The sequence below is a fragment of the Coffea arabica genome, chromosome 6e (assembly GCF_036785885.1).
Source record: "Coffea arabica cultivar ET-39 chromosome 6e, Coffea Arabica ET-39 HiFi, whole genome shotgun sequence".
Lineage (NCBI taxonomy): Eukaryota > Viridiplantae > Streptophyta > Magnoliopsida > Gentianales > Rubiaceae > Coffea > Coffea arabica.
The window spans coordinates 694893-709891 of NC_092321.1; the positions used below are offsets into that span (position 1 = coordinate 694893).

The 14999-nt window shown below is 39.7% G+C and overlaps 3 protein-coding genes across 4 annotated transcripts; all 3 read left to right on the forward strand.

Annotated features, from left to right (window-relative positions):
- The first annotated feature begins 2127 nt into the window (after window positions 1-2127).
- On the forward strand, window positions 2128-4409 carry LOC113696221 (uncharacterized). Of its 2 annotated transcripts, XM_027215616.2 has the most exons (4): window positions 2152-2375; window positions 3675-3875; window positions 3963-4016; window positions 4187-4409. In XM_027215616.2, the coding sequence occupies exons 1-3, from the start codon at window positions 2265-2267 to the stop codon at window positions 4014-4016; spliced, it is 366 nt and encodes a 121-aa protein (XP_027071417.1). In that variant the 5' UTR covers window positions 2152-2264; the 3' UTR covers window positions 4187-4409. The 2 variants fall into 2 exon arrangements, with proteins under 2 accessions (XP_027071418.1, XP_027071417.1); XM_027215617.2 differs by lacking the exon at window positions 3963-4016 and having other exon boundaries at window positions 2128-2375.
- Window positions 4410-5649: 1240 nt separating this feature from the next.
- Window positions 5650-6967, forward strand: LOC113693798 (PRA1 family protein B4-like). The gene has a single exon (XM_072054196.1). The coding sequence runs from the start codon at window positions 6061-6063 to the stop codon at window positions 6739-6741; it is 681 nt and encodes a 226-aa protein (XP_071910297.1). The 5' UTR covers window positions 5650-6060; the 3' UTR covers window positions 6742-6967.
- A 152-nt stretch (window positions 6968-7119) lies between these two features.
- LOC113694818 (probably inactive leucine-rich repeat receptor-like protein kinase IMK2) lies at window positions 7120-14433 on the forward strand. Its single transcript, XM_027213702.2, has 2 exons — window positions 7120-13027; window positions 13452-14433. Exons 1-2 carry the CDS (start codon window positions 11065-11067, stop codon window positions 14078-14080), a joined length of 2592 nt encoding a protein of 863 aa, XP_027069503.1. The 5' UTR covers window positions 7120-11064; the 3' UTR covers window positions 14081-14433.
- The last annotated feature ends 566 nt before the right edge of the window (window positions 14434-14999 follow it).

Sequence of the window (14999 nt, forward strand, 5' to 3'; positions counted from 1 at the left end):
GTTTCCTTTCACAATTAGAATTCTAATTTTGGTTGGCTAATGGACGGCCGAAGAGTTAGACTTCAATTAGGAAACGAGAAAAAGAAGGCCAGATTCCCATTTGATTGATACAGAAGCCAGGGAACAGTCTAAGAGGGGAGAACCGGGACTCTTTGAAGTATTAGAAGGAGCCGCTTGGCTTTTCTCTTCGACTGGTCATCTTCTTTGTTTGCCTTCTTTTGTAAAAACGTTGATGCAATTTCCTTCAATAGAATTGCGTGAGTTACTCTCAATAGAGAGTAGCTAATTTTGTTTTTTAGTCGAAAATCAACCTGAAGACGCGGTTCTAAACATTTGTGAGATCGAATTATTTTAATTGCTTCTTTCATTCATTGATATTTGCATGTTTTCTGCTTTACGTGACTATGGTTATTGTGTATGATTGAATAGCTACGTAATATTTAATTGTTCACGTAATATACTTGCTAATTGGGGTAGATGAATCCGTAATTGTTTGATTACTCTGATTCCGGTAGTAACTGACATAATTGGGTTTGTGTCAGGGAAACATAATAAACCCTTGTAACGTGTTTATTAATTATAACAGGATTTCTCTGATTTTTAATGCAATTAGGAAATTAAATCATATGATCGTATCTAGGATCATTTCCGGATTAGAAAAATAGTTATGGTCGTACATTGGCTATCAAAACAATAAGGAGAAACTAGTTGTCAGATCGTATCAGCGGTTAAAAACTTGTTTATTGACAAACATTGGAGTTATCTTTGCATTGATGATCAGTGGAATGGACCGTGTCTGAAAAGTTGCACCTTTGGTTAGAGTCGTATCTCTTGTTGATTAATTCATGTTTATTTCCGTGAGTTGTTTTTATTTAGATAATTAGTTATTTTTATAAAAACCCCCCCTATTCTTAACTCTAAAAGAAACGAATTATCCCCAATCCATGTAGATTCAACTCTACTTACCACTGTATTCAAAATTTATACTTTATTTGAGTAGATATTTATTATTGCACAGACTCGACAATTGTCAATACCGTAGTCACAAAAAAAAAAAAAAGATGAAGAAAAATATGGGGGAAAAAAAGAAAAACATGATAAGGTTGCTTGAAATTTTCTAATTTTTTTCATTGGGTAACAAATTTAAAGAAATTTAACTGCTGAAATAAATAAAAGGGCCACTAGTTCACATTAGGGTTGCAAACGAGGCAAGTCGAATCGAGTTTTGGACTTATCGAGTTAAGCTCGACTTAATAACATGTAGAGTCGAGTTCGAACTCGAGTTCAGCGAGCTAAGAAAATTGAGCTCGAGATCAACTCGACCAAAGAAAAGCCAGACTCGAGCTCGAGTCGACAAGGCTCGCGAGCAGCTCGAATTGTCAGCTCGTAACATAGTTCGAATTTTTGACTCGTGAGCAACTTGTTAGCTCGAGTTTCTGGAAATTAATCTAATGAAAACAACAAATAATTATTTTTTCTTAACAAATAATAAAATTTTAGGGATGTATATGTAATTTTACTATTAAAATAAAAAATAATATATATATCAAACCCAAACTCAAACCAAGGAAAAGTTGGATGACGCAACAGATATTCTGTTCCACCTTTTATGCTACCATATGACTTACTTTTTATTATATTGTTATTTCTCTTTTAGAAACATCATACTTTAATTTTTTTTGTTTCCTTATAATTCAACAATTATTGGTTGAGTAATATACAAAATTTAACAAATTTAAAAAATCAAAATACACAAAATGAGATTTCTTTAATGAATTTTCTACTATATTTTTAATTTTCTATTATATATTGCTTTTTTGGGATTGTTGTATTTATTTTTTATTCATTTTATATTTATTAAATTTTAATGAAATAAAAAAGAATTAACAATGATGTTATAAAAGAAAAATAGCAATATAATACAAAACGAATCCAATGGATTGAACGGTAAGAGAGGAGAGATTGTATGTAAGAGGTATTATTGTATTTTAACTCTCACACTTGCACAAGAAAAACACTAAAGAGAGAGAAAACTCTTTTAAAAAAAAACCCAAACACAAACCGAAAATACAATTGGTGGAAAAATTAATAAATAAAGATGAGACATGGGGAGGAGCGGGAGTTGGCACAAGGGGACTCCGTACGTAATCGATAATCCGTATATATTAGGGGCTGTTGTGGGTGGGGGAAGAGCGAGAGAGTGAGGGGACGAAGGGTTTCTTTTGTTGAAATCGCAGCGGATAGCGGTCGCAGAGAAGAGGAAAATGCCGTGCTTGAACCTGTCCACAAACGTCAAGCTGGAGGGCGTTGACACCTCCGCCATTCTGTCTGAGGCCACCTCTACTGTTGCCAAACTCGTCGGCAAGCCTGAGGCTGTATATATTCCTACTTAACCATCCTCTCTCCATTTCTGTCCTTTTAGTACATGTATCCTTTTCCTAGCGCGTCTCTTTGATGCTGATTCCCTTTTCTTCTTTCTTTACAATTTTCCTTTTAGTTCCGATCTCTCTCTCTCTCACAGTTCCAATCGTTTATTTTGCTGGTGGGTTTTAATTTTTACAGCCCTTATACTTGAATTAAGGGTTTAGTTCCAATATCTCTCTAATTAAATGATTAAGGACATAATATTTGGGGTATAAGTCGATAGATAACCTATTTTCAACACAAACTGGGTTTTGTCCTTTAAATTTTTTACTCTGGGTTTTTGACATTCCTGTTCAATTGGAAATTGCCTAGATGAATATTCGCATTTTCACTGACTTCTTTGACCCTAACGCCTTTAATTTCTTCAAGATGGGATTGCTTGTTACTGATTTTGTGATGAGGAGATTTGGGGTATGCATTAATTTGATTGTGCATGTTAGGTTGTCCAGAGTTTAATTCGGTAAAAACTGCCTCAGTTTTGGTGTCTTTTTACTTGTCTTGATAATCGTTATTACTCATTCTTGTCTGTACAATGCTTTGATCATCTGAGGACTAGATGTAAGTAATGCCCATTAAAATGCTTTTCAAATTGTTGGGAACATGCTTTGTGGTTTATTTATTTACTTTTAGGAAAACGTAGTGGATTCAAATCCTTGAAGGATATCCAAGATTGAGAAGTTATGAACAACTTCTGTTGTGTGTTGTGCATTTTCTCGTATCTTTTAGTTTCTGTGCTTTATGTTGTGTGACTTTTGGGCCAATGAACATAATTGGATTTGCAATTGTCTTGCGGTGAAGGGCTCATTGTTGTCGTCGTTTGTTGTTATCGGACCCTCCCCCCCCCCCCCCCCCCCCCCCCCCCCCCCCCCCCCCAAACAAAAAAAAACACACAAAGAAAACTTATAAACAAGGTATTTTGTTCCACCCCCAAACTTTGTCCTTTTGTCCCCCCAACATCCCCCCTCCGCCCACCTCCACCCCCAACCCCAAAAAAAAATTTTTTTTGAAGGGGGGTTGGGGTGGAGTGAATATGCCTTAGGTCTGACTATTGGCAGCATTTTCAACACGTGCAATCATCTATTTTGGCAGATTGAGTGACATAGCTAATTTTATGTTTCTATATCTCTGGGTTTTGAACTATCCACTAATGAAAGGATTACACTTAAGTACGTTGTGGTGGCTGGAATAGTGTCTTGAATTCCATTAGGCCATTATGGCATTAATCTTTCGTTGCACCTGTAATCCTGCAGTATGTTATGATTGTGTTGAAGGGGTCTGTACCCATGTCATTTGGTGGAACTGAGCAGCCAACTGCCTATGGTGAGTTGGTTTCTATTGGGGGACTCAACCCTGATGTGAACAAGAAGCTGAGTGCTGCAATTTCCAACATTCTTGAGACAAAGCTTAATGTGCCAAAGTCGCGTTTCTTCCTGAAATTCTGTGACACCAAGGTAAGCAATTTTAGCCTTCAAAATTGTTAGCAAAATGGTCAAATCCCAAGCATGTAGATTCTTATTGCATTCTTCCTTGTTGTTTAGGCCCATCAGAGTCAAGAATATGCACAGTGTCTGCATGCTTTACACCAGTACTAGGTCATGTAATCAACTTTTGTTACTCTGCACCATGAATCAACTTTCTCCTCCATTTTCTTTTCAATCTCTGAAAATGCTGATTTTCCACCAAAATGTGGTACAAGTGTCTCTTGGCTACTCTGTTTTGCCACTTTGATGGTACTGAAGGGCTGCCGCTTTAATTTTTGCAGAGTTCCAACTTTGGATGGAATGGGTCTACCTTCTAGGTTCCGTATTTGCAAATGTTGAGCTTGTTGACCACGGGGCTCAGAATTTGGAAAATATGCATCTTCAATGTTTGTGTAGTAGTACTTGTATTATGTTCCAAGCAGATTATGTTGATGCTCCAGAGCATCCATCTTTAGAGAAGTATGCAATTTAATATACTGGATATTTTGAGATCGGTTTGAACAATCACTAGATGCATCTCAATGCTGTTCAGAAATATGTGGCTCACTTTTATTTCTTGAGCACATGGCGCAGGCTGGTGAATTAATGCTACATCATGCAGATCTGAATGGAATTAGTTGATATTTTTTAGGTAGCCTTCCTCTGGGATGAGTACGTCAGTGCATACTCATTCTACAGAGTTGTAGAGTGAGTCAGACCAGCGTATGGTACTCTGGTAGAAGAACCATTCAACGGGGGTGCTTTGCTGCACGCGTACGCTAGCCGGTAGGGCTGCAAACGAGCCCAGCCGAGTCGAGCTTTGAGCTAATCGAGCCGAGCCTCGACTAAATTTTACCAAGCTCGAGCTCGAGCTCGACGAGCCGGCAAATTTCGAGCTCGAGCTCGAAAAAAATAAAAAATAATTATAAATAAAATAATATTTTTTTCTTAATAAATAATAAAATATTAAGGATATATACGTAATTTTACTATAAAAATAAAAAATAAAAAAAAATATAATATACGTAATTTTATTATTAAATAAAAAAAAAATATATATATATATATATACCCAAGGCTCGCGAGCTAACGAGCTTAATATTCTGAGCTCGAGCTCGAGCTCGATTAATAACGAGCTCAACTCGAGCTTGACTCGAGCCGCTCGAGCTAACGAGCTTAATATTCTGAGCTCGAGCTCGAGCTCGATTAATAACGAGCTCAACTCGAGCTTGACTCGAGCCGCTCGCGAGCGGCTCGAGTCAAGCTCGAGTTGAGCTCGTTATTAATCGAGCTCGAGCTCGAGCTCGAGCGGCTCGATTCGTTTGCAGCTTCCTAGCCCGCGAGCGGCTCGAGTCAAGCTCGAGTTGAGCTCGTTATTAATCGAGCTCGAGCTCGAGCTCGAGCGGCTCGATTCGTTTGCAGCTTCCTAGCCCTTGCGTGCAGTTTTTCGGGAACGAATTTTTTAATCACTTTTTAATCTCATATATATATCAAGGTACTGCAGTAATTTTACTACAAAAAATTTAGAAAAATGAAATCCAAATAAGGTCTTATACTTTTAGTTCCAAAAAATACTGTGAATTATGAAAATAGATACTACTATTTATGACTTCATTATTAGCAGAATTGCCAGACGAAAAGTTTTCCAGCGATATTTATTAGGGCGATGTATAAGTGGGAAAGGATGCATATGTTCACAAAAATGTATTATCGTAATTGCTTGCATTATAAACGTGTATAGTTTCTAGCATACCAAACTCCCATCCAGACGTATTATTAAAAAAAAAAAAAAAAATCCCATCCAGACGTATTCCAGATCCACCGACGAAATTTCTATACAACTTCCTTTTCGTGTTTTTTGACGTACGGATTAAGCAACCAATTCCGTTTTGTGTTGTGTTTTCGTGGTAGAGTATTTCTTTGACTACCGGTGCTAATCAGTACTACTCGGTCCCTTCTCCACGGTGAAAAGTTCATCCCATTCCCCCTTTAGTTAGTAGCGCAGGCGGAAGAGCTAAATTTACTTTTTAATGTCTGAAGCCTGAATCGGATTCCGTAGACTCCCTTTTCTCTATATCTCCCTCCCTCTGAAAAAGAAACACACCTTTAAAATAATAATAACAATAATAAGAGAAGAAAAGTAGCAGAGGCCTCAGATCAGAAATTGGGAATTGGAATGGCTTCCTCGTCGCCCGCCATCCTTCTTCCAATCACCAACCCTCAGCCCTCCGCCGCCACCACCACCACAACCGACTCCATTCAGTCGTCCGGACCCCCTCCCGCCTTCCGTGCTTTTATAAATCATATCAGCGATACCGTCCGCAACGGCCTCGCCAGCCGCCGCCCCTGGTCTGAGCTCGTTGATCGCTCCGCTTTCTCCAAGCCTGACTCCATCTCCGATGCCACCCAACGCATCCGCAAGAATTACGCCTACTTCCGCGTCAATTACCTCGCCGTCATCACCGGTGTCGTCGCCGTTTCTCTCCTCACCAACCCCCTCTCTCTCATCCTCCTCGCTGCCCTTCTTGCCGCCTGGCTTTTCCTCTATCTCTTCCGCACCGCCTCAGATCCGCCCCTTACACTCTTCGGCCGTCAATTTTCCGATCGCGAAACCCTGGTAGGTCTCATCGTTTCCACCATCGTTGTCATCTTCCTCACCAGCGTTGGATCTGTTCTCGTGTCGGCCCTCATGGTCGGCCTTGCCATTGTCTGTGCGCACGGTGCCTTTAGGGTTCCCGAGGATTTGTTTCTTGATGAGCAAGAGTCCCCTGCTATTGGCTTCCTCTCTTTCTTGACTGGCGCCTCCTCCAATGCCACCGTTGCAGCCACCGCTCCCGCAGTTGCTGCCAGGGTTTGAGGATCCAATAAAACAACCCCTTGTACTTAGCTTCTTGATTTGTGATGTTAACATGCTTTGCTAGTTAGTGAACAATTGAACAATAATGAGAGCGGAATACCACCCTACTACTCACAAAATATACTTTTAGATCTGATACATCATAATTTTCTTTTTACCTTTTAGCTGGAATCTCTGTAAATTGTGGAGTTTTATTTTGAATGCAGCGTATTCCCTCGTTTGATTATTTCCATGTGTTATGTAGTTTCTTCTTTATTATTGTAGGGCAAGGGTTTCACATTTTTTGCATCTATGGTTCGTTTTGATCCTATTGGATTTAATTCCGTCCAAGTTTGCGAACTAAATGATCCTTTTACGAACATATGACAACAATTTTCAGTTCTGTTTGGTACCTCTTTGGTATATATTTGTTTGAATTGGAAAGTATATCAGCAATCTGCTGATTCATTATTTTTCTCTTCCTCTCAGGTATGTACTTGTTCAATATGACTGATTTAAGAATCATGTAACTGATGGGATCTAAATACAGCATTTAATGGTGCACTGATTGTGTACTTAGTAGGAAAACATCAGTTCCTGAGCAGTGGTCCATGTTATTTGCAGTATTTGCTGGAATCTGCAAGTGTTTTCCATGATTGGTGAATGGCTTGGAGCATGACCTTTTATATGCGTGAAAAGATTTCGTTTATCTGCCAATTATTTTTTTAAAATTTATTTTTTTGATTACTGTATAATTATAGTTTCTTGTGCTAGCATAATTGTTCCTGAACTGAGCGCAGGTGCAGCTTTTCATTTGTCCGATCTCTTCTTTTCTTGGCTGTTATTTGCTGAAAACACGATTTTGCACAATCTGGACAGTGTAGCGGAACCTGTAAACAAAATTTTTTTGAAGTAATCCTTCCTCATACATGGTTCAATGTCTTGTCTTAAAATACACTAGTACTGTATAATCATGGCATTCAAAATTTAGTCCTTCATGCTGGCCAGCTTATATATTGTTTTGCAGTTAAGGGCAATGGCTATTTATCTGCTTATTTTATCTGTCATCAATCTATTCATGGGCCATTGTTTGGACAGTCTTTAGTTATTTTTGATTGGTGAATATTGGATACCTACTGTAGCAGTACTGCAAGGTTGGTTATCCAAGGACAAAGACAGGTGTGTTGCTGTTCTTTCGCTGTCTTGAAATGAGAAGTGAATCTTTGTGCAGTGTGGTGATGTTTTATTAGATTGTAAAGGTACACCAAACTGACTGAATGATATTGAGATTTTCATTCATGTTGAGCTGGAGGAAGGTTTGTGCTTCCTAATCTAGTTCAGAGTATGGGCATGTGGTGAATTGTCTATGTGGCTTATTTTATGGCTAAGTATAATTGGTTACAATTAATGGTTAGTTTTGAATCTGGATGCATATTTCAATAGATCTCACCGTTATGGTGACTTTCGATCTCACATTTAGTTGGATTATACTTTTGGAGTTTGAAACTTTGTTCAAGTTTATGGATTTATCTTTGCTGTACTTAGTGATTAAACATATTGGACGTGTTTGTGAATTGTGATGCTTCATACTTGATGAGATTAATATAATTAGAGTGTTGGTAGGCTTTATGTATGAACTCTGGTAAGCGACCTATGGTCTTGAGGCATGACTGACCCGTGGTGGTGACCGGAGTCCAAACCCAACCAAACTTTGTGATTACCAGAAAAAAATATGAGTTTGACTAGAGATGCTAGCTAGTTTTCTCCCTTTGCTTGGCTGGAGTACGTTAGCGACTTCAGGTTGTGTATGCTGTCCAGGCAACGAAACCAGAGAACAGTTGGGAGTACCTCGGTTCTGTTTTTGTCTCAATATTGAGATTGAGTTGAATGCTCAAATTCCTTACCTGAGAACTTGTGACTGACTTTAGCATAAATATTAGCAATTAGTTGTTTTCTCACGTTTTTTGTGCTAGACTAGTGTCAAAAAGTGCTACTGGCATTATGCGGGTGTTAGGAAGAGAACTTTACTACTAATAACTTTATCCTAGAGGTTTTGCCTAGCGGAATTCTCAGGTTTAATTGACGCACAGTTGAGAACAGTGTTTTTATCCTCGCAGCCGAAAGGGAAAGGAGAATAGATTGTGTTTGGTTGTTCGTGTACGAGTGTGAGTAGAGTAGCATATGATAGTATTTGCCAAGGTCATGTAACACGCCTTCCTCTAGCTAACCTTGTGGTTCTGGAGTGGACGTTTTACAAAGGAACCGTTATTTTCTCTCTCTCTTTTGTTTTCCCGTTAATGTAAATCAGTTTAGTCAAGAGAGAGTTTTGAGTCGAAGTCAGATTCAGGAGGACGATTCTTTTCCTTGAGAACCATTGTCCTTGTTCCCCCTTCAGCAGCATCAAGCCTTTTGAGCAGTGGATTGTTGCTCATCTTGTCATTGAGGAACATTTTGGGGAGAAACTTTTAGATAAGGTTTATTTGTAAGGAAAAGTGAAAAAAAGTTTGTTCTTTTTTTTTCAGGAGTTTAAGACATTTTCTTGCACCCTCCCGCGTTGTGTCCCTTCATGATTTTAAAAGAAAATAGGTTGGTTAGACACAAATTTTTAGTAGCTGCTGCTAAATTTGCTCAAAATTTTTCTTGATTAACTAAATATAAACCAGAAAATAAATTTCAGTTTCTTTTACTTTTTCAAATAACTTTCCCTCCATTGAGATAGTCTTAACGATGAGATCTGTAATCTGTTTTATTCACATAATTTTCCCTCCATTAAAGAGGAGAGTCTGAACGATGACATCTGTGGATGGATACTGTACGTGAATCTGGGACTGTACGTGGTGTTTTGGGTTTTACGTTTGGTTTTGCTTTGGTAATTGACCAAATAATGGGTGTTTGAATCATGGATGTTCTATTGCACGGGGTTCTGCCAGTCTACGGGCTGATGATGCACAGCGTGTATGTTGGGTTGCGGGCTCTGGAATTGGATCTCTAATTCGTCTCTTCTCTAATCCAATTACAGGAATTTAAAAGAATTCAATTCTTACGTTAAATTCCTTGCAGAACTTTGAGATTCATTTCTAACGCCATTGCCTTGATCATCTTATTTACTACCATGAATAGATGTAGAAATACTTGCAGCCTTTGTAACCAACTCATCGTTTTTTGGCGAAGGGTTGGTTTAGATGGTAAAATATGAAGGGTTATTATACATAGAAAAATCTGGATTCAAAATCACACGCACACATACACATATATAATCATCGCCTTCTCCAATCAGCCATAAACTGCCGAATCGAAAAGAAAACAAGTATTACCAAAAAGTTCATCAGCAACATAAAAGAATTGCAAAAAATGTTACAAAGAAGAAATTTTTTTCTGTGAACTTCATAGACTAGCAAATAGATGCATCTCAGCGACGTCCTCTACGTATTCTAGTTTTATCTTGTGAAGATATTCACTTTAGATATCCCAATAGAGTTGCTTCAATAATAATAAAAAAAAAGGGTTATTTTATTTCTTTGTGCGAGGGTAAAGACTGAGTCGTACTAGCCACTTCCTCAACTCCTCAGGTTACCTTGATTAGTTACCTTGTAATGGGTCTAAAACCCTCCTAAAAAAAAAAAAGAAAAAAAAAGACGGAGTCATACTTACCGGAAAAAGAAAAAAAAAAGGTAAAAAATGCACAAAGAAGAAGTCAAACAATGTGTAACGTTCACATAAGACCCCGACGAAAACAAAGCATGGATGGGCCTTGCCCTGGAAGGTCCAACATGTGAAAGTGGGCGTGGAACCCCTCCCTGCTCAAGTAGTAGTATTTGGCACCCATATGGGGATATAGCCGTTGAGTTGTCGGCGTCAGGACACGGGCTGCTTCGCTTCAACCCCATCAACATTTAACGCCACTGCTTCTAGTACAGTTAGTTTAACAGAGCAACATCTCCATCGCTCAGTAGAGGCTTTCTCTCTCTCTTCCTGTCCAAGGAAAACTAGCCGTTAGGGGACTTAACCATGAACTTTTGAGTATCATTTTCTCTGTGCTGCTGATAACAACTGACCTTGTCTGCGACCTCGTCCTAGATTCCCTCCTCCTCTCTTTCCAGTCGCCTGCATTCTTTTACATTACATGCCTGCTTCCTTTCCTCCTCTACCTTTATTTATCTCATCCTTCCCAGTCCTTCAATAAAATTTCTGTACTCTGTTTTTCCAGTGATCCAAAAAAGCAGCAGCCCAGAAAAAGTGGAGAGATATAGACAAAACATAAAAAAGGGCCGAGCGAGCAAAATCACGGCCATTTCGTTTCTTCCTTAGCCCTTCACTTACCTCAACCTGCTCCAAAAGTAGTTGATGGATACTTGTGTTGTTGGATGTCCAAATGATACGCGCAGTTATTCATCTCGGCTTATACCAAAGTCTGCTTGGTGCAGGGCTGAGGATGGTAAGAGAGAAAAATGGAAGAAGCCACCACATTGGCGCTGGCATCACACAAGCATGCTCTTTCCGTTTCTGCTTCTTCTTTTCGCCTTTCCACTTGTTTCAGGCAAGAAATGGGATGGGGTTATTGTGACTCAAGCAGACTATCAAGCCCTCAGGGCCTTGAAACATGAATTCGTGGACTTCAGAGGTGTCTTGAGCAGCTGGAATGATAGCGGTCCTGGAGCTTGTTCCGGTGGGTGGGTTGGAATCAAGTGTGTCAATGGGCAGGTCATAGCCATCCAACTTCCCTACAAGGGATTGGGAGGCAGAATCTCTGAAAAGATTGGCCAGTTGCAAGCCCTTCGCAGGCTCAGCCTCCACGACAATCTCCTTGTCGGCCCGGTCCCTACTTCCCTTGGCTTCCTTTATGATCTCAGAGGCGTTTATCTCTTCAACAACAGGCTCTCCGGTTCAATTCCTCCATCCATTGGTAACTGCCCTGTCCTTCAGACTCTTGATCTTAGCAACAATCAGCTCATTGGAGCAATTCCTTATAACCTTGCAAACTCTACCAGAATATATAGACTCAACTTGAGCTTTAACGCCATTTCTGGTAGAATTCCAATGAGTCTCACTCACTTCCCTTCACTTACTTTTCTCGCTCTCCAGCACAACAACCTCTCCGGTTCCATACCTGATACTTGGGGTCTTTCAATACGCCAAAATAGCTCTTATCAACTCCAATCCTTGACCCTAGATCATAATCTTCTTTTTGGAAACGTACCACCTTCCCTCAGCAAGTTGAGCATCCTCCAGAAGCTTGATTTGGGTCATAATCAGATTTTTGGAACAATTCCCAGCGAATTAGGTAGTCTTTCAAGGCTTCAGGAGCTGGATTTATCCAGCAATTCTCTTAACGGAAGCTTTCCTGATAGCTTTTCCAACCTCTCATCTCTAGTTTCCCTGAATCTCAAGAACAATTTCCTGGACAACCAAATCCCGGCTACCCTGGACAGATTACAAAATCTCTCAGTACTGAACCTGAGTCATAACCAATTCAAAGGTCCTATCCCACTCAGTATTGGAAACATCACCAGTCTAACTCTGCTTGATTTGTCCGAGAACAATTTCACTGGGGAGATTCCAACATCCCTTGCCGATTTACCCAAACTCGCCTCCTTAGATGTTTCATACAATAACCTTTCTGGGATGGTTCCATCAACCCTTTCCAAGAAGTTCAATTCCAGCTCTTTTGTTGGAAATCTCCAGCTATGTGGATACAGTTTCTCAACTAGATGCTCTTCTCCTCCACCTCAAAATTTACCGTCCCCATCACAAGGCACTTCTAAGCATCACCATCGCAAACTTAGTACCAAAGACATAATCCTTATTGCAGCTGGAGCCATGCTGGTAGTTTTACTGCTTCTTTGCTGTGTACTACTATGCTGCTTGATCAGGAAAAAGGCAGCTTCCAAAGCAAAGAATGGCAAAGCAAGTGTTCTGGCTCCAACTGGCAGGGGAACCAAGGCAGTTCCAACAGCAGGAACTGAACTTGAATCAGGGGCTGAAGCTGGTGGAAAGCTGGTCCATTTTGATGGTCCTTTTGTATTTACAGCCGATGATTTGTTATGTGCAACAGCAGAAATAATGGGGAAGAGCACTTATGGGACAGCTTATAAGGCAACCTTGGAGGATAGTAACCAAGTTGCTGTAAAGAGGCTAAGAGAGAAGATAACAAAAGGGCAGAAAGACTTTGAAATTGAGGTTGCTGAACTCGGAAAGATTCGGCATCCAAATATTTTAGCTCTCAGAGCCTATTACTTGGGACCTAAAGGAGAGAAGCTTCTTGTCTATGATTATATGCTTAATGGAAGTCTGGCATCTTTTCTCCACGGTAAGCTTTTTTAAGCCACTATTTTATCCCTTCATTTTCAAACTTTGTCTCTGGTTTTGTGATGTGGGCTTGATCACTAATGGAAAAAGAAGCAATTATGTCACTGATTTTGCACCTTAAATTAGTAACTGCTGCTTATTCTGAATTGCAGTGAATTTGGTGCTTGAAATAGTTAAGTGATTAAGCACTTCTAATCATATTCTATTCAATTTTTGAACCTTGAAGAGATTATAGTCAGGAAAGAGCAGAAAGAAAATAATGATTTTGGTGGTGGTTGGTTCCTACAACTAGATGGAATCAAATGGACACCAACAGCTTTAAACAACATGGACCCTGCATTTGGACTCTCCTGCTTAAAATTTTTGATTCAATTTCAGAAGCTAACCCATACACAAAACATCCTCTTCTCGTGTATTGTTTGCAGCTCGAGGGCCAGAAACCACAATTGCGTGGCTAACAAGGATGACCATAATCGTTGGCATTACACGAGGCCTCTGCTTCTTGCACACAAAAGAAAACATTGTACACGGGAATTTGACATCAAGCAACGTGCTGCTCGATGAACAAAAGATTCCCAAGATTGCAGATGTTGGCCTCTCCAGGCTCATGACAAGCGCAGGAAACACCAATGTTATTGCCACTGCTGGCACACTTGGCTATCGTGCTCCGGAGCTTTCAAAACTCAAGAATGCCAACAGTAAGACCGACGTGTACAGCCTTGGCATGATCATGTTGGAGCTCTTAACGGGGAAATCTCCGAGTGAGGCAACAGATGGGCTTGACTTGCCTCAGTGGGTGGCATCAATTGTGAAAGAGGAGTGGACTAATGAAGTCTTTGACGTGGAGCTAATGAGGGATGCATCCAACATCGGGGATGAGCTGCTCAACACATTGAAGTTAGCTCTGCACTGCGTTGATCCTTCACCAGGAGCAAGGCCCGAATGTGATCAAATTCTCCAGAAACTGGAGGAGATAAAGCCAGACCTTGTTGCCAATCTCCCCACAAGTTCGGCTGATGATGGCACTGAACTTCCAGTGAAAAGTACTGAATGAGCAAAAATCAAGAATAGTATACAGGTTGGGATATAGAGAATTTCCTCACTACTCCATACAGAAAAATAGATGACACTAGAGCTCAAGTAAGCATTTATTTATTCATTTGTTGGCTGAGGTTAGCTGGTTTTTAATAAGCAAATGTGTATATACTATTGTCATGCCATGGTTTACTGGCTATATTTTCTTTGTCTTCAAGGGTTTGTACCGTGCCCGTATTCTTTTGATTCATTTTCTGTCAAAGGCTAAAGCAATAAAAAAATTACAGGGATATTGACCGTTGCTTTCACCTGCTTTAACATTTGACTCGCTGCTGTAGTTTTATCCCTAATATATGACGTTTTTGTTCCCAACGCAGGAAACATTTATCTTAGCTACTTGTTCTCCCAACATAATTCTTAATTGCTGTACTGTTGCCCTATCCTCAAACGCGCGGTATGCCTGTATGTACTGCGATGTCTGAATCCAAAAAGTTGAAGCTCATTGAAAACTACCTGCGGAAAGAAATGAAGGGAAAATGGCCATTTTGATTGGAGTTTTATACCCGTTTGGATTGCATTTTCCGTCATTTTTCATGGAAAAATTACTGTAGCGATTTGATGTGTGTGAGAGAAAAAAGTAATAGGGAAATCTGATTACGGAAAACGATGCAATTTTCTGACAGAAAATGGCAATCCAAACAGGCCGGCGACCATCTCTATTGTAAAGATGCCGATCTCAATCGAAATCCTCTAATGAAAAATTGAAAATTTGTAATGGCGTGAGTGTCTTGCAGAGTATGTGCATCATTTAAAATGACCATTCTGCTCCATTATTGCTACAGTCTTATTCAATTTTGTCCCTTGTATACCACGCATACTCATTGATATATGTATGCTCTCTATTTTTTTTTGAAAATATTATTTAAAACATTTCTCAC